This window comes from Miniopterus natalensis, chromosome 8 (genome assembly GCF_054644295.1).
Source record: "Miniopterus natalensis isolate mMinNat1 chromosome 8, mMinNat1.hap1, whole genome shotgun sequence".
NCBI classification, from domain to species: Eukaryota; Metazoa; Chordata; class Mammalia; order Chiroptera; family Miniopteridae; genus Miniopterus; species Miniopterus natalensis.
Window position 1 is genome coordinate 19,635,260 of NC_142088.1, and position 27,833 is coordinate 19,663,092.

At 38.4% G+C, this 27,833-nt stretch overlaps 1 protein-coding gene across 8 annotated transcripts in view; it reads left to right on the forward strand.

Moving 5' to 3' along the window:
- The first annotated feature begins 2,040 nt into the window (after window positions 1-2,040).
- INO80D (INO80 complex subunit D) overlaps window positions 2,041-27,833 on the forward strand; it is a 60,874-nt gene continuing 35,081 nt past the window's right edge. The window contains exons 1-5 of one of the 8 annotated variants that reach the window (XM_016196692.2): window positions 4,054-4,214; window positions 17,761-17,801; window positions 18,754-18,846; window positions 18,952-19,198; window positions 23,054-23,799. In XM_016196692.2, coding sequence (XP_016052178.1) covers window positions 18,981-19,198; window positions 23,054-23,799 — 964 coding nt within the window. In that variant the 5' untranslated portion in view covers window positions 4,054-4,214; window positions 17,761-17,801; window positions 18,754-18,846; window positions 18,952-18,980. Of the gene's footprint in view, window positions 2,421-2,485; window positions 2,571-3,177; window positions 3,278-3,650; window positions 3,734-4,053; window positions 4,215-12,108; window positions 12,420-17,760; window positions 17,802-18,753; window positions 18,847-18,951; window positions 19,199-20,139; window positions 21,241-23,053; window positions 23,800-27,833 lie in introns of those variants that run through there. The other 7 variants (XM_087819626.1, XM_016196695.2, XM_016196694.2 and 4 more) reach the window with 7 other exon arrangements.

Here is a 27,833-nt window from a genome sequence, read left to right on the forward strand (position 1 = left end):
TTCTTGGTTGAGCTATAATTCCCCAAGTATGGGCTACTTAGCTCAGCCGGTGAATAAACATGGATTAAAGGCATGTACAAGTCAAGCTTTATAAAGAGAAAGTCACCGAAATGCTAAGATTATGCACCATATCCCTATCCTCAGATACACAAACAAGTTTATTGGTCACTAGAGGGATTGCATAAAAGGGTGCAGTCAGTTTATCGAAGACACATCTTAACTTCTTAATAAATTCAAAGCATATCTATAAAGTCATGTCATATTCAAGGAACAAGTTGTTCAAAAACACGTTTTTCAAGTCCACTAAGAATTATAAGTTAAGAGAAGTAATTTCCTTGTTATGACAAATGTGTTTGATTTCCAAATGTTTAAAAAAAAATTGTAAATGGAAGGCAACTTCACAAGAAGTTTCCAAGGTGACAGTTACTTTTAATTACTTTCCATTTTTCTACCAGAGAAAGAAAAAACATACACAGAAGGATACCTAGACTATTCATGTACTGGATTCAAATTTAGATGATAAAGATGGGGGTCAGCATGAAAATAACATGATACATGCATTATCTGAACTCGCTTATGCATTATCTGAACTCACTTATGCATTATCTGAACTTCCTTTCATATTGTAAATTTGTAAGCTCAAAAAATAAACATTTTGAAGTGGAATCATCAGTTATTTCTAAATGCTTTGTAATAAATTTTAAATGAAAGAGAGTCAAGGCAGTAATATTACAAATTAATTCCCACTAGGTTAGCCAACATGTGTCAGAAAAATAACTAAGTATAAGATTGATCATTCTCTGTAGAATAAACAAAAAAGATCCTCTGGTTATTTTCTGATGTTCTTCTCTTTCTCACAAAAATAGAAAAATATCTCTGCAGCTTACTCTTCTGCTGTAAGAGTTCTATGGGAATTGTTGCAAGTGGGCGGCACCCTTCTCTCACCACTGTGCTACTTCCGCATCAGGTCACTTGGATTCTATTTATCTACTAAGCTTTGCTAATGAAAAAAAGATTGATGACATCCATTGCAATAGACTAAAAGGAATTTATACAGTCTGGAGGCACACTGGAAGTTCTGAACGGACATCTCAACTCTAACAAAAAGACACATCTCTCAATTCTGCGACACAGCAGAAAGTGGACAGCAACATGTGTGATGCACCAAAGATTTAAGCCTTAAATAACCTAAATAGATCAAAAGAGTAAAAATGCTTGGATATAATGAATTCTTAGTAAGTCATTTTACTTAAAATCTATTTCCAGTTTTACAGGAACCTTTCTTCATGGGCAGACCATAACAGAATTAGGATTATTTCCAGAAACGTGGTCAGTTATACTGAAGTTGTATTTAACCCCCAGTGATCTCTGCCTTTATTTGCACTGTGAAAAATAAACAGCTGTATCATGCCTTTTTGGGCAGTCAATAGGTTTTATTTACATTGCTTTGAGAAAAGGAGACAAAAGCCATCCCTTTACAACTGTCTTTCAGCAATCCCAGTTTTGAGGGATATGTATATATAACACACGCACACACACACACACTATATATATATATATATATACACACACACATATATATATATAAAATGTAAGCAAACAAATATCTATATGTACAAAACATATAAATAAAGATAGACAACTAAAGACAAAGTGGCTGTGAAGTCTCTTGAAGTACACATTTATAAACTGACCACCTGACACAGAACTCAGATTTGTAACGGAGAAAAATCATTATGAGCCTGAAACAAAAATTAAAATACCACCGTCACTCACATGGAAAAAGTAGAAAATAGAAAACAATAATCACCGGAAAACCTGGGTCCTGTCAAGATTTCTTTCCATCAGAAGATGCAGAAACATTTCCCCCCTGGTGCAAATGAAAACGTTTCTCAAGCACCCCCGAGCCTTCCCTGCTCGTTCCCCAGGTGCCGGTGCAGGCGGCCGGCGCGGACTTTTTTCCAGAGATGAGAAGTAGAAGTTTGCACTCCGTCGGGCGCGGGGGCACTTCTCCCCCCGGCCCCCCTTCCCTCGCCTCCAAGATGGTAGGAAAGTTGTCGTTTCGGAGGGCCGAGGAGCGGCTCTCTGGTGTTATGTCCTCGCAGTGCCGGTAGTGGTGCTGTAGGAGGCTGCCGCCTCTTCTGTGCGGCGCCGGCAGCCCTGCCTTCTTGGCTGGAGAGTATATTCAGGGATTTCCCCTTAATAATCACCGACCCCGGGAGCACTTTTTAGTTTCCAAAATAAAAATATGATCCTCACCCCTCTTGCTTGACAGGGAAAGGCTCTCGCCGGAGCCCAGTGGGGAGCAGTAGAAGCGGCGGCCGAGCTTCCTACTCCATCGCCAGCGCCTCTCACTCTGATCTGTCAGCCCAGCCGAGGGAAAAGGGGGGAAGGAGAAAAAAAAAAAAAGCAGCTGAAAGGTAAGCAGAGGCGGCCCCAGGCCCGGCCCACATCCCCGGGCTCCCGTAGGGCGGCGGGCTGGGCCGCGCAGACAGGGCGGGCGGCGAGCGCGTTTACGTGAGGCCGGGGATTCGCCGGCCCGCGCCAGGCCCGGGACAGAGAATGAAAGGGTGAGAGGGGCCGGCGCCGGGGTGGCGGGGGCTGGGGACCTGGGGTCCTCCGGGGCGCCCGCGGGCGGCGACGGCGGGCGGGCGGACGGGGTCCAGCCCGGGCCGGAGCGGGGCGGGCGGCGCGGCCTGCGCGGGCCGGAGTGGGGGTGTGGGGCGGGGGGAGGGTGCCGGCTAGGCCTCGGGCGGGCGGGCCCCGCGGCGACCGCGCCCTGCCCCGCACCCGGGCCTCCCCGCACCCCTTGGGGTCCCCCGGGACCTCCGGGCGGGACGGCGGCGCTGTGGGGCCGAGACCTGCGCTGGCCCGGAGGTTCCCCCGCGGGGCGGTAGGCCCGGGCTGCCGGGACCGGGGCGTCGGGGCCTAGGAGTGGGGAAAGGGCGCCCACCCCCGGGCGCCCCCCCACCGCTCCTCCGGGTCTCCCGCGATCGCCCCCTCCCCCATTCCGGGAATAGTTCAATTTATTTATCCCCCTCCTCCGCGCTCCGGGCGGCCTGGCGGGGCGGGGCGGGCGGCCTGGCGGGCGTGGGGTGGGGTGGCGGGGCGGTGAGCGAGTCAGGTGCAGTCGCGGCCCGGAAAGTTTCCTTTTAGGCCCGAGTGGGGGGCTGCCCTCCTTTCGGGGCGCCCTGGTGCCCGCGCTCGCGACCCCCGAGGGCGTAGGGGAGAGCACTCGGCTATTTTGAAACTCTTTGCCAGTTCCTGTCCGTTGAAGGTACTCCGCCCCTGCACCCCTCGCCCGCGCCCCACCCCGCGCCCCGGCGAGCCCTGCCTGGGCTGCGAGCTCCAGCCCATCGCCCGGGCGCCCCGGGCTGGGAGGGGGGAGAGGGCCCTCTTCCCGTTTGGAAAAGTTTTCCGAGGGTTTTTCTTAGCTTATTCGTCAGTGACTGGGCTTTTTGCGGTGGGAAGGGTGGAGGTAAATTCAGGTGGTGTTTCTGTCGGTGCAGGTATTTCTTTCCTCGCCGCCCTTTTAGCCCGTGCCCCGCACACCGGGGGGGTCAGACCCAGCACCCCCCCCCCCGAGCCGGGCCGCCTTCGGGTCTCGGGCCCCCCTTCCGGACAGCCCCTGCTGGAGGGCGTAGGGAGCGCCGAGGACACGGCCGGGGGGGGGCTGGGTTTCTGGAGCAGCCCCCAGAGGCAGGAGTTTCCTGTCCGGTGCGGTCACCGTCGGGTGAGGCAGACACGTGAACAGAGCCCGGGGGGACCCCGGTTGTCAGCCGCTCGGGAGCGTGGAAACCAAGGCGGGGAGGAGGTGGGCAGGGCAGCTCCTGAAGCGCGGCTTGAGGATCCCGAGCTGCCTGGTTCTGATGGTCACTGTTTGCATTTGTGGGATCCCTTGTGTTCGACCCCGGCGATAGAAGAGGGGGGACTCGAAGGGAATTTGTCCCTGCTGCCCCTCAGGGGGGTCTGGAGCAGCCCTCAGGGCACCGAGCATAGCCGGCCCCGCGTTCTCTCCCTCCCTCCCTCCCTCCCTCTCCTCTTTTTCTTTCTCTTTCGTGTTTAAACGGGTTCAGTTTTAGCTATATTTTGCTGCCATGAGCTTTGAAAGATATGTTTTTTTTGGTGAAAGTTGAAAACTTCCGTTTCCAAATCTCGATGTCCTGGCTTTCAGGGATGGGATGTTTCCCGTGGCTGCGCTTCACCTCCTTCAGGTTGGTCTTTAGTATGGAAGTTGGAATGTTAATGTCCCCTGCCCCCCGCCGTCAGCCTCCGTCCGGGCCGGTTGGGAGAGGCTCTTTTTCCTCTCATTTGTCCCCCCCCTCTGGCGGCCGGAGGACGGGACGCCGCGTGCGCGTGTGTCGGGCCTGGCCGCAGGCTGGATGGAGTCGCCCGCGGAGAGCGGGCCCCGCGGAGCAGCGGGCACCCGCGGCTGGGCCCGCGCCCGCTGCGCCAGGCGGGGAAGCGGGGCTCCTGTGATTCCCGCCGTGTCTTTTCCTTCCCTCTGCCTAAAATAAAACTCCCTCTGCTTTCCCACGGTGATAAGTCTCCAGCCATTTAGCACTGTTCTAAAGAAAGGCATGATATTTGAGATGATATGGATTTTGTACCCAAAAAATGCAAATTACATTTAATGGTTGTTTAACTCTATTGATTAGTTGAAATTGTTTATTGACTTGGACGTTTTAATATACTTGTGTAACTAAAATTGTTACTTCTGTTGTGGTCTGTCGTTTTTAGAGCCTAGTGGTTGGAAGAAATCATTCAGTGAGTCTCGTTTTTTCGAACATTTTAAGGTTAAAAAAATCTCTATGCCTCATAATTTGACATTTTAAAGCTATAGGTTAAACCTCATATTCCTAAGCTTTAAAAAACTGTATATGTACAGATCCCAAAAGTTTTGTACTTTTTCCTCCCGGTCCCAAATTTATATTAATTTCCTAATCTAACTGCCTCAGGGGCTACTTTATTCCTGAAGGAAGGGTGGAGTTTGTTATTTTCAAAAGCTACATTTTATTTGAAACTAATAAGAGACTTCAGGGCAAATACAGAATTAATTTTAAATTGCTAAGGTGAGATACTTTTTTACTCTTAAGTATTTAGTTTCAAAAATAGATATTTATTTTGATTTTTAAGTTGGAAATAGTCAATATTTCTTTCCTCTGAAAGACTGTAGAAAGAAATTTGTATACCCCACCCCAACTATTTTTCGCAGCAGATCATGTCACTGCTATTTTTAGAGAAATGAAATTTTGGTTTGGATGGATTTTAAAATTTCTAAGTCATAGCACCCAGAATTAAACAAGTCATTAAAAAAAAAAAATGCTGATCCATTCATTCTTATCTGAGGTGTTCCCCCAGGGTTAGCAGTTTTCACTATCCAGGTTTGGAACAATAGTTATAGATAATGAGAGGCCATTTATTTCTGAATAGTTAACAGTATTCTTGGACATGTAACCCAGCCTCTCCCCACACACACTTGGTAACTTGTAAGCAATAGGTAGATAGGTGAGAATGGGTTGGAAGCAGCAAATTGTCCCCAAAGCAGATACTCCGCTGCATATACAATGGAATCACATCCAACCCCGTTTAATTTATGCTAATGTAACTCTGTTTGTCCCAGAGCTCTGACTGTAATGCTGATTTTAGACAATACTTCTGGCTATTTTGAGACACTTGCAAAGATACTCTCCACTAAAAGGTAAAATCTAGAGCATCCTCTCTTTTCCCTCCTTGCACTTAAGATGCCAGGCTACTTGGTTCTGATTGTTTTAAAAGAGCTTTTCAGTTCAGTTTTATTTGTAGCATAATATCCTATAATCAGATACATTTGGACTGGGCTTTGGGTTCCCATCCCAGCTCTTCCACTGGATGGGTTACTTCATCTTTGATTTCTTTATCTATAAAATGGAAATAGCACTTTTTGAGGTAAGGATTAGATGAGATAGCTCATGTGCTTGGCTCTTAGTTGGTGCTCCTTCAATATGAATTCCCTGAGCCCTTACCTTTCTGTTAGCACCATCTAAATACCATTTCTCTTATTTGTTTGTTTGCTTTTTTTTCTGACTAAAAGTAATACATTCTCATACTCATTCCACTCAGATCTGTTTATCTCAGGTTATCATTGTTAACATTTTATTGTGTTTTCTGTTTTTTGTGACTTTGTGTGCATACGACATAAACATAATCTCAGGATTTTCCACTTAACAGTGTTGTGTAGTTTTTTGTTGGTTAAAGCTTGGGCTCTGGAGTCAAATTGGCCTTGAATCCAACCTTTGTGATTTGGACAAATTACTTAATCTCACTCTCAGTTTCTTCATCTGTGAGAGAAGGTGATGATAATGCCTTCTTAGGGTTGCTGTGATTAAATGAGGAATTGCACATAAAGCCCTTAGAATGGTGCCTGGTGCCTGACCTATAGAGATTATTTTCCTCTAAAGAGTTTCCATATTCTCCATGTGAATTTTTTTCAATGTGAATGATTCAATATATACTAATAATACTAGTGAGTATTGAATACAGATAGAATGTTATATTTACCTTCATGGGGCAAATAAATATTTTTGTGCCAGTAGAAAAGTAGCAGTATAGTCACAGAAACTTTCATCAGCTTGACGTTAGTCTAGTCGCTGCTGTTGAATTCCGTGGGTTGGCAAATGTAAAGGAGCGCTAAGCACACCAGTGGGCAGAGAAGATGGGTTTACTCTACTTCTAGCTCCTCCTTTAAAAACCTTGAAGTTATCTGCCTCACTTTGGGAGGGTGGGCGTTTACCCAGGTCATTGTAGGAGTTGCTGAAGCCAGTGCTGTTTCATTCATTTAACAGAAACTGTGGGCCCTGCAATACAAAGACACATTCTCTGCCCTTGAGGAGTTTTTAGTCTAGTGGAAAAGGGAAAAAAAACAAACACAAAAACGCTGACATTTACAACCTTGATGATAAGGGATAGATTCTCCTGGAGGTAGGAAAGCTATTTATTTTGGCTGCCTCGGGGCAACCCTTAAAGGAAGGACTTTTCCTGGGGTGTTTCTGCCCTAAGCAAATGGGAAGAGTTCTAGAAAGGCATTTCTGAAGGTGGGACCCGAAAGTATGAATAAATGCCTGAGGACACAAGAGTTTTCTGTGTTGCAAATTATAGGAGTTGTAGGAATAGCAATAAATAGTGCAAGAAGGAGATGGCAGCCTGGCCAGATCCTAAAGAAGTTTATGTGAGGCTAAGGAGTTTGGATTCCTTGTACTGTTGTAAGCAGACCCTCAAGGCCTTTGGCCAAATAAATTATTTGGATTTTAGAACACTTGAGTTGTACAAAGGGTGGGCAAGACTGGAATTAGACCAGTGAGAGAGCTGCTGAGAATAGATTGAAGGTTTGAACTATGGTGGTGGCTATGGCCGTGGAGATGGAGAGAAGTGGAGAGGCTGGCTACAGAGGTAAAGTGGCTGCCTAGGTTGATCGGATGTAGGTAGATTTGGGAACCATCCTTGTTTAGATGACAGCTGAAGTTGTAGAAGTAGAAAAATTTGGCTTAGTCAGTGGTTCTCAGTCTTTTTTGAGAATCTGATGAACTTCATGGACCTTTGTCCAGAAAAATGCATTTACTCACATTCACAATTTTGTACATTTGGTTTGAAACCTGGGATAATAACTTCGTCCTGGGGTAGATGTAGAGTAGAAATTAAAATGAAAGATTGTAGAAGTGTCTTGTCTGACTCACACTTTTTGTGTGTTTGTGTGTCACTTTATCACTGCCGTTTCATAGATGAGGGAACAGATTTATAAAATAAATTTCTCAAGGTCATGCATCTTGTATTTTAAGTTTTAATGAGCTACTTACATGAAAAAAATCAGAATATTTTGTGGGATTATTTGGTTTTTTATCTTCTTTTGAAAAAGTGGAAGATCTAAAAGCCCTGGGTCTACATTTTTGTTTTTAATTGCACCAATTTACTGGAACTAGTTTGAGTCAGTCCCCTTTAGATGAGCAAAGTTTGCTAAAGTCTGCCCCCGGCCCACCCTTGTGGCCCATGTAAGGTATTTCGTCTTGCATCCCTATAAAACAAGGTAAAGAGGATCTTGGGGAACACTGACACTTGAGTGTGGGGGGAAAAGAAACTAAGCCACTGACTGAGCTGCCAGAAAGGGATTTTCAAGAAAGAGAAAGTGGTCAACAGGGTCAAATGCTACGGAGAGGTCAAGTACGATAAGGATGGAACAGTGTATGTGGAGTTTAGCAACAAAGAGGCCTTTAGTTTCAGATTCATAGAACAAAAGAACTTTGACGACTATAGCTACAACTTTTTTCTTCTTGTCCTGCAATATAGGGTTTCCATAACAATTGAGAGTGACTGTGGCATGGACAGGAACTCAGAAGGCATTTGTTGTAAAGGATGATTTACAGGAGCTCATAAATGCTGTAACCAAGTCAAGCACTACTCATTCTGCTAGTATTTTCCATCACAAGAACATCAGTATATAGAGGTTGTATAGAATGTAGACAATATTTTTAATATTAGATTTTTAATATGGATTATAGGGAATTCTCAGTAGATTCTGTTAGCATAGCCCCAAGAAGGTGGGAGGGCCTGACTTAATGGAGAATTACACTGTACCATTCAGAAAATCACTAGCAGCTGGAGAGTGCACTTTAGCTCTGCAGATTGTAGATTAAAATGATAATACTAATAAATTACTACTTACAGCTTCTAATAGTAGTTAACATTAAGTGATTACTAGTGCTGGATACCAAGCTAAGCATGGTTCATGAAATGCCTAATTTAATTTTAAAAGACTCAATGAGGTACATACTATTATACTCTCTCTTTACATGTGAGAAAACTGAAACCTAAATAACTTGCCCAGAGTCATAGACCTAGTAATTAGGAGAACCAGATTTGAGCACCATCTCTGATACCCACTAGAATCAACTTCTGCATAAACTCTCCTTTACCTTTCTGATAAATCACTTAAGGAACTCAACTACTGTAAATTCCATTTAAATTCATAGTGCAGACTTATTTGTCCAATGCAGTTTGGCACATAATAGCTATTCAGTAAACATTTATTCGATTTATGTTTTAACAGTCTACTTTGAACTTTCTACTGAATATTGTTTATATTTTTGGGTGATAGGCAATTTTTCCCCCCATCAGTTGATTTTCATTATTTCTAATTTTACTGCTTTTCACATTAATATGTGGGATGTTAGTTTGTTAAAAAAATTAATATACTCATCTGTTTAGTATTTTATTACATTTTTTTCTCTGAAGTTGAATTAAAACTCTTCATAAAAAGCTTAAAATGGGGGAGGCTTTTTAAAAGACTTTAAAGTATGTGACTCTGGGATAAGTAAATGTTCTTTTCTGTTGTATTAAATATGTTAGAAAACTAACATTCTGAGAATTTAGGGTCATGCAGGATTAAAAAAATGTAAGGTATGTTGTAGGTCTAGGCTCTTAAAAGGGGGCAGAATATAAAATTACAGATGGCAATTAGGGAAAAATGCTGTGGCAGTGAAATGAACATGCTTCTGAAACATGAGACGCAAAAGAGCAGTAATGACATATAGAGATTCCACGTGGAGGTGATGCAGCAGCAGTCCCGAAGAGAATAATGTTCATATTTTTGTCAAATTGGTTTATGGTTGCTGTTGGAAGACTGGAAGGGCTGTGGGTTGCTTTTGTTAAAAGCTTATCTTCCTTACTTTTCTCCCTGCTAATGTATTATTCCTCTGTATTTGCAAGACGAAAGAAACTATAGAAGGGAATTGTTTTATTTTTCAATTAAACTCAGCATGTAATATCAGGAAGACTTTTTATTTTAAGATTTTTCACCTGACCATATTTTCTACTCTTGAATTTCAGTGTATGGGTATGTTTACCATGGAGATATTCTTTCTGTGGGACTATTCTCAGTAATAGTTTTTTTTTTGCTTTTTGGTAGTGATTGAATAAGGGTGTGTATTCTGCTGCCACCCTAAAGTGCTTAATTACCTGTGTTCTCCTCCTTGAGGGAGCATAGATCCGTTTATATTCTAAGCAAGTTATTTCCATAGCTGAAGGTAATATCTGCTGTAGTTGTTAATAAATTGAGTCTGGTTAGGATTTTTTTTGCTTCCTCTTTTAAGTGACATCTTGTGTTAAAAGGTAGAGCTTCGGTGTATCCTTTCTTTATGGATTAGACATACAATAGTATTTAAATATTAGGATCTATCAGACGTTTGATTAAGATCATGTGGACTTTATATATTATGTGTTTCCTCTCTCTGTATCTTACAATGAGTGTCAAAGAGTGAAGGCCATGTGAACTTCACCTTTGGTGCAGTAGGGGTAAAGAACTTGAATTGTGGGAGGCTGGATGTAAAGAATGGAAAAAAGTGGGTCTTTTCCCTGAGATCTGACTTTAGTGCTTTTTTTCAAGAATTCTTCTTTAATTAAAAAAATGAAAAACCTATTAGAGGAATAGTTTCCAGTGTATAGACAGAGTGATTTTGATATTAAATAATATTCACTTAGAAAGAAGTTATATTTCAAAGCAGAGGGCCATTTAAAGTGAGTGAATTCATCAGAGAATTGAAAGTATAAGTATAAAGATTAAGTTGAGCTTTTAAAAAGAGGGATTTGAAAATGGAGAAACCAGTCAGTTGTTCAAAAGGAAGATGCAAAAAATGATATAAAGTTGGTTTTTAATGAGACTTTAAAACATTAAAAATCAGAGAAAAAATTAAAAGAAAATTTTAAGAACATTAAAAATCAAAGAAATGAGAAGAAAAAATTAATTACAGATTTAAAAAACAGAAGGAAGAGAAGTTGTTTATAAGATGTTGAAATTATACACCTTTTTGTAATGGCATAGAGTAGCAAGAGCTTTCTTTCACACCTTGTGGCAAATGCTGAAAGAGGGCAATTGGATAGATTAATGAATTCTTTTTTTTTTTTTTTTTTTTAAACATATCTTTATTGATTCCAGAGAGAGGAAGGAAGAGAGAGAGAGAGATAGAAACATCAGTGATGAGAGAGTCATTGGTCGGCTGCCTCCTGCACGCCCCCGATTTGGGGTTGAGCTGTAACCAGGCATGTCCCCTGACCGGAAATCGAACTGTGATCTCCTGGATCCTGGGCCATCTTTCAGTAGCTGAGCCACGCCAGGCCGGGCTAGATTAATGAATTGTTAGCGTTAGAAGCAAGTTGACTAGGCAGAGTTTAATGCATTCTTATGTTTTTTAAACATTATTTGCTAAATAGATATTGGGTAGCAAATTATATACATCTGTTTGATGAACTGTTTGATGTTACTTTTTGAGATATACTAGAATATTAAAAAAATTTAAATCTAAATTATACTAATTTTCTCTTGGCATATGACAATGGCTATTAGAAATTATTGTATAGACTATCTGAAGTTCCAGTTTAGTGATTTTTAGAAGTTATTTAATGATCAGTGGGTGAATCTAGTAACCTTTGTTTTGGGTAGACAACCCAGAATTAAAAGTTACTGTCACAGCCCTAGCTGGTTTGCTCAGTGATTAGAGCGTTGGCCTGTGGACTGAAGTGTCAGGGATTTGATTGCGACCAAGGGCACGTACCTTGGTTGCAAGCTCAACCCCAAGCTCAATCCCCAGCCTGGTTGTGTGTGGGAGGCAACCAATCAGTCTCTCTCTCACCTCTCTGCCACTCCCTCCCTCCCTCCCTCCCCCGCCCCTCTCTCTCTCTCTCTCTCTCTCTCTCTCTCTCTCTCTCTCTCTCTCTCTCTCTCTCTCTCTCTCGTTCACTCCTGCTTCCACTCTCTCTGAAAAGTAATGGAAAAAATATCCTCTGGTGAGGATTTAAAACAAAAGTTACTCTCACAGAAGCTATTTATGTAGGCAGCATGTACTTATTGAGCACCTATTAACTGCTGGGCCCTGGGATATAAAGATGAACAGAAAACTGTCATCCCTCTGGAATCTTATTGTCTAGGAGGGAAGACAGCAGAAGAGTAGGCAATTAAAATAGAATGTGATGAGTGTCCAAACAGGGAAATGCGTGGAGTACCTCAGCGGAGCCTGTAACTAACTCAGCCTTTGGGAAATTGCATGTGTGTTCTGAAGGATTAAACCAGGACTGGCCAGAGGAGGGGGTACCAAGAGGGAAGACATCCACGGCTGTGGACAGAGGGAGCAGCCTGATCTTAGGCTTGGTGGCACTAGAGGAACCTGGGGTGCTCAGAGCTGTGGGGGAGGTCCTCCAATTATTCACTTCCTTTCTTTTGAATGCATCTCATCTCATCGAGTGTAATATTCTAAGGGCAGAACTATGTCTCTTACTGTTATACCCTCCACAACTTCAAGGAAAATGATAGATTTTTCGTAAGAGTTTAATAAGTAAATACTAGCCATTAAAGCTAGAATCACATCGATTTGACAGTGAAAATGGATTTAATCAAGGTTAGTAACTTCTTTAATAGTATGTTGATTCTTTAAAATAAAAAATAGAAAATTATTACAAAAGTAATTTGTAAAAATTATATAATAAATTTGTTTTATGATTTTATTTTGATATACAGGGGTTGGCAAACGTAGGTTTACAGTTGTAAGTATGCGAAACACCTTATTCTTGTATTATTATTTATTATTGTATTTTCCATACGAACAACTATAAACCTACTTTTGCCTACCCCTGTATTTTACTATACAGAATTTTAAAAGATATTTCTGGTTAATGATGGTATAATACTGACATCTCTCTTCTTTCCTTTCTAAACTAAAAATAATGAGACTGAGAAGCAAAAAAAACCCCTCTATCTTGGTAACTAACAAAACTTTGTAATCAGAATATATGAATTAGTGCTATTAAGTAGTGAAGATTGAACCAGGGCAAGAGAGGATGATTTTCTCTACAGAACTCAGGCAGAGTGAGGGAAGCAGCTTTTCTCCCAAGTAGGGGGGTGGTCCACCATGGAGACAAAACCAATAACTTCATACTTGGATTGGCAAACTTGGTATGTACATTGGGCTTCCTGAGTGACAGGAGAGGTGGGGTTGAATTACAAACTATACAGTCATACTTTTTTTCTTCTTCAAAATATATCGCTATTGATTTCAGAGAGAGGAAGGGAGAGGGAGAGAGAGAGATGGAAACATCAATGATGAGAAAGTCATTGATTGGCTGCCTCCTGCATGCCCCCCACTGGGGATTGAGCCTGCAACCTGGGCACGTGCCCTGACCGGGAATCGAAGTGTGATCCCCTGGATCATAGGTCCATGCTCAATCACTGAGCCATGTCAGCCGGGCTACAGTCATACCATTTTTGCGGGAAGTTTAGAGTGGAGAAGAAACTGGCAGTAAACCGCCTTATAGCTGCTTAGTTACCTGAAGAGAAATATTTAAAGCCTACACTATCGTTCTCTAAAATCTACGTCATATGGACTCCAGTGAGTTGGAGAGACTGGTTCAGCACTGAGTCAAGTCTCAAGGGAAGAGTGTATGAACAAGACAACAGAAAGATTAGAGTGAGCTGATGGAATCTGGATACAAAATAACAGAAAAATATAATAGAAATGAAGGTCACTTGCAAAGCAGCAGATATACACTATGGGGGGGATATTGGAGGTAAGCTTGAGAAATTCCAGCAATTCAAAATGGAAAAAGTAAAAAACTAAAAAGATGAGAGAGAGAATACAGTAAATAGGCTTACCAATAATTGATACCCCTGAAGAAGACAATAGAATCATGAAGCAGAAAAAATATTTTCAAGACATTGAGTTTCCCACAGTAACAGAAGACTTGAAATTCTAAAGTAGTTTCTAGTCCTTAAATATAAAGACATTGTTAGGTCAAAATGGAAAAAAAATAAAATCAAGCCCTGTATAAAATAAAGAGGCTTGCCTTAGGCTTTTTCGTTCTAGAATATATGGAAAAAAATACTCAAATTTAGTAGACAAAAGAAAATACATGACCCAAGAATTTTATGTTCAGGCAAGTTATAGTTTAAGTATATTATTAATTGACGTGTATTTCCAAATAGAAAAACCATGGCTTAGATTCCATAAGTCAGCCCTGAGTGGAGGTGAAGGGGAAGGGAGGAGAGAGAGGAGAGGTGATATGTTACAAACTATTGCATTAGGGATGAGTTGACAACTAATAGGATTAGTGAATAGCACTGAATAAATTTAAATGTAGAACCAGCATTAAAATGTTGTAAAGTATGGCAGTGTAGAAATAATAGTATAAGGAGAAATTACTGCATTTGGGATGGGTAGTTTAAAAAAATGGATATTTTTCTCATTGTTCATAACGTAAGGTCAATTGTGATAATGCTAAGTATACTAATTTTCTTAGTGTGCAGTAAAGAAATGTTATCTAAAGGACACAGACTAAATCTCCCAAGAAAACAGGCTATATAATGAAATGTAATAAAAAGATAGAATTGAAAGCTAAAAGCAATGCAAAAAAGAAAGATAATAAAATTAAGATGAAATATCTGCCATGTAAATAAATATAAAATTATAAATTGGATAAACCCATTTATTAAAAGAGAATGACACTCAAGGTAGAGCAAAAAAGTCAAACCAATTAAGAGATGTCATCTAAATCGAACCAGCAGATAATATTTTAGTAAATATTTCAGGCTTTGCAGCCATACAATCTCTATTGCAACTATTCATCTCTACTGTTACAGCATGAAAGCAGCCATAGACAACATGTAGATGAATTAACAGGATAGTTTTCTAATAAAACTACAAAAATAGTCATTGGGCCAGATTTGTACTGTAAGCTAGAGTTTTCTGACCCATGATTTAAAACAGTGCCTCAGAAAATTTTAGAATAAAAGGATGGGTAAAGACTTTAACTGGCAAATTCAAATAAAAAAATGAGAGTCCAAGTATTTGTGTCAGACAAGGTTTAATTCAAGACAAAAATCATCACTTGAGTTGCATTTCCTAATGATAAAGAATGATAATCTAGTGGTTATGAATCTCATATATCAAAAACACAGCTTTAAAATTTATAGGACAGAAAATATACTGAGAAACAGACAAATCTGATCATAGAAAGGGATTTTGACTGAATTCTTTCAGCTCTTGATAGAGCAAGCAGACAAAATAAGTAATAACATAGTGGACATTAATAACCATGATATATAGTATAACAAACAATGTACCCTGGAAACAATGAAAATGAGCTTTTTCAAGAATCCCTATTAGGTCCCAAAGAAAATCTCAGTCAAATGCAAAAAGCAGAAATATATGCAGATATGCTTCTTATTCTTAACTAGAACTAAAACAAGGAAAACATAAAACTCTACCATCTGAAAAAATTAACTCTTAGGTCAAAGGGGAAATTAAAATATCAAATCCAAATCAACTAGAAAGTACTGATAGTCAGAATTCCGTGTACTAGTATCTTTGGGATATGGCTAAAACAGTACTCAGGGAGATTCATAAATTACTAAGCAAGAAAAAATTAAAATGAATAATTCAGCCCAAGAAGTTGCAAAAAATAATAAATGAAAAGAAAGCAGAAAAAGTTTATCAGCCCTTGCTGGTGTGGCTCAGTTGGTTGGGCATTTTCCCATGCACCAAAAGGCTACCAGATCAGTTCTCCATCAGGGCATATGCCTGGGTTGCAGGCTCTACCCCTGGTTGGGGGTGTGCAGGAGGCAGCTGATCAATGTTTCACTCACACATCACTGTTTCTCTCCCCCTCTTCCTTCCTCTCTCTTTTTAAAAAAATCAATAAAAAGAAAGTATTATCAAAGATAAAAGCAGAACTTGATGAATTAGAAAACTTACATGGAGATACTAATAACTCCCAAGAGATTTTGTTTTTTGTTTTTTATAAGAGGATATTGGTAAAAATATAAAACAGATAAACTTCTATTGAACCTGTCATGAACAAAGGGAGAAAGCACAAATATCACATATGTTATGAATGCACAGAATATGAGAATAAATCACATATATTTAGGAAATTAAATATAAGAGGTCACATTACTAAATTGTCTGCAGATAAATGTGAAGACCTGATTCACTATGAAAAAGCACTAAGCCGAGGCAACCTTCTAAGGAACATTATAACTTGTAGTCCTTTTTTACTTGCTCAAGAACATAGAAAAAGAGAAAGATTTTCTAAATTATTTTTTGAAATATTGTATCGATACCAAATTCTGGCAAAGCACACAAACAGAAAACTTAGGCCATTATTATAATACAAAAATCTTACATGTTAGCAAGTATAATTCAGCAACACATTAAAATAATAGTACATAATGACCAAGTTGCTTTCATCCCAGGACTGTATCAGAAAATAATAAATACCATATTTTAAAAAATATGAAAGAGGCCCAGCCGGCGTGGCTCAGGGGTTGAGCATCGACCTAGGATCCAGGTGATCAGGGTTCGATTTCCAGTCAGGGCACATGCCCGGGTTACGCAGGCTAGGCAGCTGATCAATGACTCTCTCGTCATTGATGTTTCTATCTCTCTCTCTCCCTCTCCTTTCCTCTCTCTGAAATCATTAAAGATATATTAAAAAAAAAAAAAATAAAGAGAAAGATGATCATCTCCCCCGAAGCTGAAAAAGAATTTGGTAAAATTAACCATTCTGAAAGTTTTTTGTTGTTTTGTTTTGTTTTTTTGAATAACAACTCTTAATAAAATAGGAATTTACTTGTTATTTCCTTAACATAACAGGAAATTCGTCACATTAAAAGTCAGCTTTATTACCCTGGCCGGTGTGGCTTGGTTGGATGTTGTCCTATGTTCCATTCCCAGCCAGGGTATTTGCCGGAGTGGTGGGCATGTAGGAGGCAGCTGATCAGTGTTTTGCTCCTGTATCTATGTCTCTTTCTCTCTCTCCCCCTCTCTCCCTCTCTCCTCCTTCTTTCCTTGCTAAAAAAAAATCTTAAAAAAAAAAAAAAATGTCAGCATTATTCCTACCTACCATTGACTCAAAACAATCTCACTTAAAGTTAGGAGTAACAATGGTCACCCTTATTATTAACATTGTTCCAGTAGTTCTAGCCAATTCAAGAAAAAAAATGTGTAAAACTTTAAAGGGGAAATCTATAACTGGAAGATGTCAGTGTTAAAAAGTAAACATTGCCCATCACATCCCTTCATGCCTGCCCTTAGATGTCTTTCTGTGATTTATAAAATATTATCATGCATACAGATATATAGGCTGCTTTCTTCATAATGGCAATCAAATTGATTCTGTAAATTACTTTTTTCTCTTACTTATATCCTGTGTATTTTTTTCCTGAAGTTATTGTAGATTTACTTAAATTAATCCATGAAGGATTTATGTTTGCCAGGTGGGTGAGCAGGCCAAAGAGTGTAAAAATGAAACAGCATGGGTTTGCTTTGAAATCTTTCCTGTCATGAACATCCAGACCTTCAGGGCAGCTAAATTCAAATTTTTAGTCCAACTTTTCTTTCTTGCACCCTAATAAAGTGAAAAGGGAAAGCTATTATTTTTGTTTCACATTGGTATGTGATTAAGTTTACTCAGTAATGAATGTGATTTTTATTAATCAAGCTTGTACTTCAGGGTTTCTTTCCTGCTAGAGTAAGTGAAATGCTTTTCAAGGGTAATACAAATTCTCTGTTTTTATCATTTTCAGGTAAAGTGTAGTAAGAAGAATTAGCACTTATGAGTTATAATTTTCATTCAGTGTCTAACATGTACGAGGCATGGTATTTAGTGTGTTGCATGCGCTGTATCATTTGATCCTTGCAGCAGCTTAATGATAACATAGCAACTGTTATTATCTCTATTTTACAGATGAGAAAACTGAGGTTAAATGACTTGCTCAAGGTAACAAAGTAAGTCCAGATTCTGGGCTTGAGCAAACATTATCTCCTGACTCCTCAAGCATTTATGTATCTTGTCATTCACTGGTATGGGGCATTTCATACTGAGTTTATTAAAGGAGAGAGTATTGAGTTTTTATGTAGCTGGTATCTAAGCCTATGTGGGTGACTTTTGGAGTGTGGAGAAGGGGTGTTAGACCACATTAGCCCACTACAATCCTGACTTGACAAATTAGTTGATTCAATTTCATTGTAGACTATGTAGTGGTATAATGTGTAAATGCTACTGCTGGGACTTTTGTGTAGAGATGTATGAGTATTGTGTCATTTTTTTCTTCCATTTCTTACTAAAGCTCCAAAGACTCATAAACCATGATTATTATTCTGTTTAGTGTAATTGGGAGCACCGAACTGAGTGGTGGAAGTGTGGTTGGGTGACTAGTCCTTGGGCTCAAGTTTAGATGGGATAAGTGAGGGGGGAGATTAAAGGGAAAGTGACTTTTTTAAAAATGGGAATTTGCTCTTTTTTGTATGTCATAGAAACATTATTTTACAAATTGCTGAATACTTGTCAATTTATCAAAATATGTAGACTTTCTGAGGGAAGTTTGAGGTCTGTTTGCATTGTAAAGAGATTTTGGTTCTGGAAATAGGTATAGCCTATAAGCACCAGTAATGAAATGAAAAGACTGCTACTTTATGACATTTGTTTGGTGGAAGACCCCTACCTATTTTGAGGTATTTCCAAAACTTAGCCAGAGGAGAAGTTATTTAGTTCAATTTGGAGGGGTAAGGTAATTTAATATTTTGTCCCTCTTACTATTTGGATTCAGTATTGGGATGTTGGATTACAACGAAGAAGAATCTATCCCATTAGAAGGGTGATATCCTAGTATTTTACTTCTGAGGTGAGCAAACTTTGCTTATTTCAATTTGTTAACTAGGCCTTTTGATATTTTTGTAGACAATCTGCTTCATCTTGATTCTGCAGCATTCCAAAGTGTGGTATCCTTGGGGTTCTCTTAACATTGCTATGGTGCAGAAGATTTAAAATCAGGTATGGCTGTGGGGCCAGAAATCCCTCAGTGAAATTCTCAACTTAAATCTGCCTTATACTCTCTGATTTATCATTTGGGTTTCTTTTTTTGTGGTGGTCTTTTAGCTGATGTTCACAAGGAATAGAGTCACGTGATGTATGAAGGGAAACATATACACTTCTCTGAGGTTGACAATAAGCCCTTGTGCTCATATAGCCCCAAACTGTGCAAGCAGCGGCGACTCAACGGCTACGCTTTCTGTATCAGACACGTTCTGGAGGACAAGACTGCCCCCTTCAAGCAATGTGAATATGTGGCCAAGTATAACAGCCAACGCTGCACCAACCCCATCCCCAAATCAGAGGATCGTAGGTAAGAGCTGGTAATGGGACTCGGCCTTTGATTTAATTAGGCTTGGAATTTTTCTTTTTCTTGTCCTTTCTGCTTTTGATACAGTGAATGTAAATGATGCTTTCTTTGAGTATTCTAAGTAATCTTTGAAATGCTTCTAAAGATGAGAGATGGTAATTTTTTAAAAATGGAGTAGTAAATTTGGGGAATCACTTGAAAAGTATGTTTTAATGCTTTCTTTTTATATTGACTTAAGAGACTTTCTAGGATTATTTAAAAAAAATTTTTTCCCCTTAAAGTTGTTGCTTGAAGTCTTGGTACTGATGTATTTAGTTTGCAGCCCTATAAAGTGTTTCTGACTTCTCTACTTAGTTTTGTCATCTGCCTAAATGAGAAAAATTATGGAAACTACTTAGGTGTTGTAATTTATGATAATTTTGGAATTTTAAAATCTGTGCTTGAAAGGTAACAAAGGGTATGTACTCACTGAAAAAGAATTACTCAAAAGAATGATTACTTGAATCACTCAGATTTACTTTCTATCAGACCTCTAAGCAATATTTGGCATTATTTTATAATCTTGCCTCTTTTGGTTAAAAAGAGTTCCATATAGAATATGTTTACTATAAATTAGAAACTGTATCTTCATAGTAAGGATAGGTTTTATTGCTAGAATTATGAATTTATGCTTTGCTGAATTAAAAAATAAATAAATGGGGAGGTGTTTTTAAAGAAGTCTTATGCTGGTTGTTCATCTTTCGTATTTGTAGGAAAATTCACACTAGATTTCACATATAATCTCTTTTCCTTCAGTTCTCCAGAAACCATGTTGATCATGGTAGGATATTACAGAGGGATGCATGCTTATTTTACAAGAAAGTTTCAAATACTTGTTATCTTTAGGTAGAAACTTGGAATGTTTAACTTCTCTCTTAGAATGTATAGAAGTAAAAAGTTCATCCTTAAAAAAAAGTTCATCCTTGTTCCCATACATAAGCAAATGTCACCTGCATAAATTGGTTGAAAAGGAATATGTATTTTATATGTCACAGTGAGCAGTTTTTACACTTTAGGGTGAAATAAATAATTTGTGCTGCTAGAGATCCCACCAAAATGAGTATAGTATAATGTGGTGATTTGGGAATACTCTGTTAGAATTTCTAATGAGCACTTAAGGCTTCAAATTACAATACCCGAAAGTTAGAAACAGCTGCTTAGTGAGACAAGGAATAAAATTTTAATCTCAGGTGAGAAAGGGACCACTGTATTAGGTAAACATATCTGTCCATTTGGTTCTAGCAGACTGAAAATGCTAATTTCATACCCTTGCCCTTTTTAAACTTAAAAAATGGAAGAACTTGGATTAATTTTTTACTTCTAGCTCCATAATAAACACATTTCAATAATTTTGTCTTAAATTCATTTTATCACAGTTGCAATTGTCAACCTTGGATTTGTTTTCATTTCAGCTGAAGCAAATATTATAGCTTACAGCAAGCAGTAAAGTAAGAGTCACTCGAAATTTGTCCAGAATATTCTGAGGCATATATCTTCACCTTTATATTCTAAGTAATTTCCTCTTTTTAGATCAAGATAAGGGAAATGATTTTTGTGTTGTTATGTCAAGAGAAACTATACTTGGTTAAGTACTAATATACATTTTCTTTTAAATTGGTCCAAGAACATATAAATGCAAATGGCATACACACACACACACACACACACGCACACACACACACACACACATATTAAAGTCGACTTTAGCAGAAGATAATATTCTTATGTTACCTGAAGAAATCCAGGTTGGGTTCATGTCATAATATGTTTTAACCTGTCTATATATATTGATAATTGTAACTATATGACATACTATGGAAAATATTAATATTCTTTTGAAAATATACTTTCATTGTTGATGCAGTTACTCCTTGGACACTTAGGAATTTGAGATAGTTTATGTATTGTTTCAGAAAAAAAATTTCCAAGGACTTTCAATTGACGAAATTATCTGGTTGGTGGTCAGCTAGAGGAAGCTTCTTGATATCTGGTGTCTAATTTATCTGGTGTGTATTATAAATGCTAACTTAAGGGATTCCAGTGTTTGAAATAGAATAATGTTATGCTCAGTAGTAGTACTGGTATAATTTAAAAGTAAAGTTCAGCAGGCCGGTGTGGCACAGTGGTTGAGCATCAACCTGTGATCAAGGAGATCACGGTTTCCCTGTTGGGTACATGCCAGGTTTGCAGGCTTGATCCCCTGTGCAGGAGGCAGCCGATCAGTGACTCTCTCATCATTGATGTTTCTGTCTCTCCCTCTCCCTCTCTTTGAAATCAGTGAAGATATGTTTAAAAAATTAAATTAAAAATAAATAAAAGTAAAGTTCATTTTCTAAGCTAGGGTTCATTACTGCTTGATTTCTTCGAGATAAGTGGTTATATTAAGTTGATTATTTTATATAACATTTTAAGTTTAAGTTTGCTATAATTTTATGTCTATTTTTACTAGTATGTATATATTTGCCAAGAAAATTTCTTGTCATCTGTATGTTTATTTTTAAAAACAGTTTAAGATATAATTCACATCCCATACAGTTCACTCATTTAAAGTATACAATTCAGTATTTTTTAGTAATATTCACAGGGTTGTGCAGCTGTCACCGCAGCCTAATTTTACATTTTCTTCCCCCCAAAACAACCCCATTAGTAGTTACTCCTCTGTATACTAGTTCTTTTAGACAAGAATGCATATTTGCATACTTATTTTAAATGCTAGTAAACTGTTCTAATTCTAGTTATGAAGAATTTTCTCTTTTAGCAGAGGCAGGGTTTTAGGAGTTCAGACTCTGTTGTGATAGTGCCGCCAGGGTGGCTGGAGTGAGTGGAGTGAAGTTGAAGGAGGACTGTATGTGCAATCCGCCTCTGCTGTATTACGTAATGAAACACATAGTAGCCTCATTTACTGTTCAGGCTGCCCACATGTAAATGACCAGGAAAGTCTGATTTGTAAATTAAAAAAAAATACTCCACCTCATTTTTCTTCATTAAAAAAACTAATTCATTTGTGAATTTGAAAGTGAGTTGAAAACAAGAAAACCAATTTATTCTGTATTGGAAAGCTTCTTAGTACAGTTGTCCCTGAAGCCCTTTCTCTTGTTTTATGAATCTATTCATATAGCGGACACTTGTCATTCTTAATGGTTATGTCATAAGATCTTTATGAATCTCTAAATACTTGAATGGCATTGGAACATATATACAGTATTTTTTTCTCCATAGATAATTTTAAGTGACTCTTGATGAGTTACTTTGTTTGCTATGAATACAGAATAACAAGGGACCTGAGAAGCAATAGCTGGGCTGTGCCACTTACTATTTGAATGACTTCTGTCTGGCAGCCTCCACACCGTACAGTTCACATGTTTGCTTCAGCAAAATTGCATGGACTTTGAGGATTGCTTCAGAGTCGTGGAAGTTGCATATATGAAATTCACGAATGTCAAGAGTTACTCTAGTCCTACCTTTTTTTTTTTTTTTGAATCCTCGCCTGAGGACCTTTTTTCCATTGCTTTTCAGAGAGTGGAAGGGAGAGAGATAGAGAGAGAAACATCCATGTGAGAGAGATGCATCCACTGGTTGCCCCCCACACCCACCTTGACTGGGGTAGGGGATCGAGCCTGCAACCATGGTACGTGCTCTTTGCTGGAATAGAACCTGGGACCCTTTAGTTCCTGGGCCAACGCTAACCACTGAGCCAAGCTGGCTAGGGCTAGTCATTCGTTTATAACATATTAGGATTCATATTTTATAAAATATAGTTTTATATTTTACTTAATATGTATCATGAACATTTTCCCATGTATGTGTATGTTTTTAAAGGTACTGCAACAGCCACTTGCAGGTACTTGGCTTTATCCCGAAAAAAGAGAGGAAGAAAAAGAATGACCCTATAGATGAGGTAAAGGTCAGGCACCAGATGGATACGATGGCCTTTAGCCTGACGGTGCCTACGTTGGCCTTGAAGATGCCCAATGGACTGGATGGAATGTCCCTCTCTCCACCTGGGGCAAGGGTCCCTCTCCACTACCTGGAAACTGAGTTGGAAGACCCATTTGCTTTCAACGAGGAGGATGATGACCTAAAGAAAGGGGCAACTGTGAGAAAGAAGTTGCAGAGCAAGTTGGCCCAGAATCGGCAGCGCCAGAGAGAGACAGAGATTTTAAAAGTTCGACAAGAGCACTTTAGTCCCCCTCCTGCACCTTCCCAGCAGCAGCCTCCGCAGCAGCACTCCAGCCTGTCACCTTTATCCACTTCTGTAAAGCCTCCAGCGCCACCGCAGGGTTTAGTCTGCAAGTCACCTCAACCTCAGAACACCAGCCTACCAATGCAGGGAGTGGCCGCCACCACACACACTATAGCACAAGCGAGGCAGCTGTCTCACAAGAGGCCTCTGCCCCTCCTGCCATCCAGTAGGGCTCCTGCCGTGGACCCACCCAGGACTGACCGGGTCCTTATGAAAGCCACAGCCTTCTCTCCACACTTCTCTTGTATAAGTCGACTGCAGAGACTGGTGAAACTGTGCACCCAAAAACATCAGTTGGACACTGATTTGTTTCCCCATTTAGGTGAGTTATCTATTTTACCATATCATATATGTGTAATACAACATATTGCACGAGGCTTTATTTTTGTAACTACCACATAGGTGATGGGATAGAAGAACACTTGGACAGAGTGTCCCAATGGAAGATTGTGTATTTAGGTAGACCACCTTAAAGTAAATATGCTACTGGGGAGGATAATACTTGGGAAACAGGATACAGAAATAGGAGTTGGGAATTTAGAATTCCAGTTATAGCTTCTAGTAGCAGTAGTAGTAGTAGCCCCGGCACAGCAGCATATTAAAAGACAGTTGATTGTATATGCCTCTGTAGTCTCAGTACCTGTGTGTCCAATGAAATTCTCTACATGTATTATCATAGGACTTTGGAATAATGATAGCATTGTTACTATCTGCCAACAGTTTAAAAAAGAAAACTTAAAAAAAATTCCCAAAGCAATTCCTATTCATGATTTAAAAGTGAAAAGATACAGATATAACTTTAATTTAGTCAAATGTCTATCTTTTCTTTGTTGCTTCTGAGTGTTCTTGCTTAAGAAAATCTCTCTGATCCCAAGTTTATAAAGATAGTCTATATTTTATATTAATAGTTTGATTGTTTTTGATCATTTAAACCTTTAATTCATTTGGAATTTATTCTTGAATGTGGTGTGAGCTGTGATTCTGACCTGAGGAAAAATTATTTGCATGACATGACAGCAATACAAAAATGGGAAAAGTATGGGAATAGAGGAAGAAGATATATAAGTGGTTAATAAACAAGTGAAAATTTCAGTCCCCAAAGTAGGCAGTAAATGCAAATTAAAATAACAGTGAATTATCATCAGATTGGCAAAAATCATATCCAGTGTTGGTGAGGATATGGGATGTCATACATTGCTGGTGACAATATTTGCTAATTTAAACTGTATGTATAGCCAGCATACGTACTTTGGGGACTCTGTCTTATGGTAAAAAATAATCAGAATGTAAAGATATGTGTTCAAAGATGTTTATTGCAGCATTGCTTGCAATATTAAAAATCTACAAACAATCTTTATAACCAGTAGGGAACCTTGAGTAAATTATGGTACATCTATGTTTTATGAAATATTATGCAGCTATTATAAAAAGAATGAATGAAATTCTTATCTTTTACCTGGCTGTGCCCTTGATGGATATTAACAAGTAGAAAAAAATCAAGAGGTATTGTAATATCTTATTTTTTAAAAAAGTAAACAAGAGACATCAATGTATCTCTTGTGACTGAGTATATGGATAGATATTTGGCTATTAGGTGTGAGTATAGGTAAAGTGTGAGTGGATGTACACTACCAGGCTGTTAACATTGGCTACCACAAGGAGATGGAATTGGACAGGGTGTTTTTTTAAGTAGATGGGAGTGGGAACTCTTCTTATATAGCTTTATATTGTTTTACCTATTACTAAACCATGTAGGACTTTTGTTAATTAAAAAAACAAACAAGCCCGGCCGGGCGTGGCTCAGCGTTTGAGCATCGACCTAGGATCCAGGCGATCAGGGTTCGATTCCCGGTCAGGGCACATGCCCGGGTTGCGGGCTGCAGCTGATCAATGACTCTCATCGTTGATGTTTCTGTCTCTGTCTCTCCCTCTCCTTTCCTCTCTCTGAAATCAATAAAGATATAAAAAAAAACCCAAAAACAAACAAAAACCCAAAACAAACAAAACTTTAAAAATATAAACAAAAATAATAAATTAAAACTCTCCAAACCTTATTAATGCTTACTTGTCAATACCTTGCTATGTTCTTTCAGATATATAAAATTGGGTTCCTGCTATACATACAGTTTTGTAACTGTTTAAAAATTTTTGGTAATGTAATATTAATTAGTAATTTTTCATACACAATGTAATTTGTCACAGCTGAATGCCTTTTCTAATTTGTCATTTCCAGTTTATATCATTATAAAGTGTTGTAGCTGTATAGCCTTGCAGTAAAATAATTACTGTCGTATCTTTAATTTTTCCTTCAAATAGATTCCTAGAAGGAGAATTGCTGATTCCAAGCTTTTGGATTTTAAAAAAGTTTTTTGATATGTGTTGCCAGATTTTCCTTCAGAATTATTTTTTCACTTTACCCTTTTAGCAGTGTATGAGAATGACAGGTTCTCTACATCTTTGTAGCCATGGGTAGTAGGTAATAATATTATTATTACTATTATTATTATTTTATGTTTGCAAATTTCATAGAAATTTTGCTTTAATTTGTATAACTTAGATCAGTGTTTCTCAAATTTTGGGCCTTAGAATCTCCCTACACTCTGAAAAATCACTGAGGACACCATAGAGCTTTGTGTACATGAGTTATATTGATATTTACTGAATTAGACGTTAAAACAGAAATTTTAAAAATAATTCATTTAAAAATTAAAGCAAACTCACCACATTAACATGCTCTTTTTATGGACAGTAACTACGTTTTCCAAAACAAGTATAATGTGAAGAGCAGCATTGTTTTATGTTGTTGTGCAGATCCTAATGCCTGATTTATTAGAAGACAGCTAGATTCTCGTCTTTGCTTCTGTATATAATCTGTTGTTATATGTTGTTAGGAGATGGAAATAGGGCCTTACACATTGGTAGTTGGAAAAGGGAGGAATACTTTAATAGCTTTTTTTCAAATAGTTGTGGATATTCTTATTTGATTCTACACCAAAACTTGACAAGCGGTAGTTTCCTAAAGAGTAAAGGAATTTTACATACTGTTACATTAAAATCCATTGATTCACCTTGTACTTTGAATGAATCTTTTACCCATGCAAGATTTTGTAATATTGTCTGTTGCTCATTTGGAAAATTACGATTTACTGAGTTATATAGATGTGCCAAATGTTGACATTTTTCATTATATAAAAATTTAAAATTACATTCCGTAATAGTACCACCAATCTCCTCAGAAAAGTCTATTAGGAACTCGTCATACTTTTAGTGATGAATTCAAATTTTGCAAAAAATCAAGCTTTAAGGTAAAAATTTGAATTTTATATTGGCAACAAATATTGTTTTCCTTGAAGTGATGGATTCACTGTGTTCATTTTAGAAAAAATGACTGCCAGATAGCTAAGTCTTAATAACCATAGTTTGTCAGTCACTCTTTCAAATAAAAATGGTGTTGAATGAAAAAGAATCAGCAAGTTTAGGTCACAATTAGAACAGTCATGCAAGTACTTTTCCTCAAGACAGCCATTACACTTTTTTTGTATGCTACAGAGGTGCTTTATATATACTTCACATTTAGTCACACAGAATGTTATGAAGACATGAACTCAAGAATTGAGATTTAATGAAATAAATAATCTTTAATAAACAAGTGCTTTATCAGGGACATTCTTAAAACTTTTTCTTGTTCTTATTTAACTGCAAGTCCTAGTGTGAAACATGTAATGACTAGTAGTAAATTTGATGCCACTGCCTTGATTCATGTTAAGGTGCCAGCAGTTTTACCCAGCATGGGTTTTGTTTATTTGTTTGTTTCTTGTTTTTTTTAAATCATCAGTGCAAATGTCAATAGAGTGACAAAGACAAATGATGTCTTAGTATTATTTTGAAGATGGTGTTGACCTAAAGAACTCCCTTGAAAGAGTCCCAGGGACCTGTGGGGATCTTTGGACTACACTTTGAATGAGAACTACTATTTTGGATTAATAATATAATTTTGAATATTTTTTTTGGACATTTGTATTTCACACTTATTTTGCCTTTCCAATTTGTCATTCATTTTTAATAATGTTTTTCTTTTTTTTATTGATTAGTAAGAGCTTTTTATACATCATGTTTGTTATAATACCTCATCTCCCTCCCATTTGTTATTTGCTATTAAATATCTATTATGATTTTGGAATTTAGAAGTTAAACTTTTTAATGTATTGTCTTTTTTAAGGATTTCTTCCTTTTGAATCAGTTTTTCCTTCCCATCTTTGGACTCTTTTCATTCCAAGAGTATTTCACCTATACAGTATTTTCTTTCAGTCCTTTTATTGTTTATATTTTAGTCATCTATTTAGAACTCATTAGGTG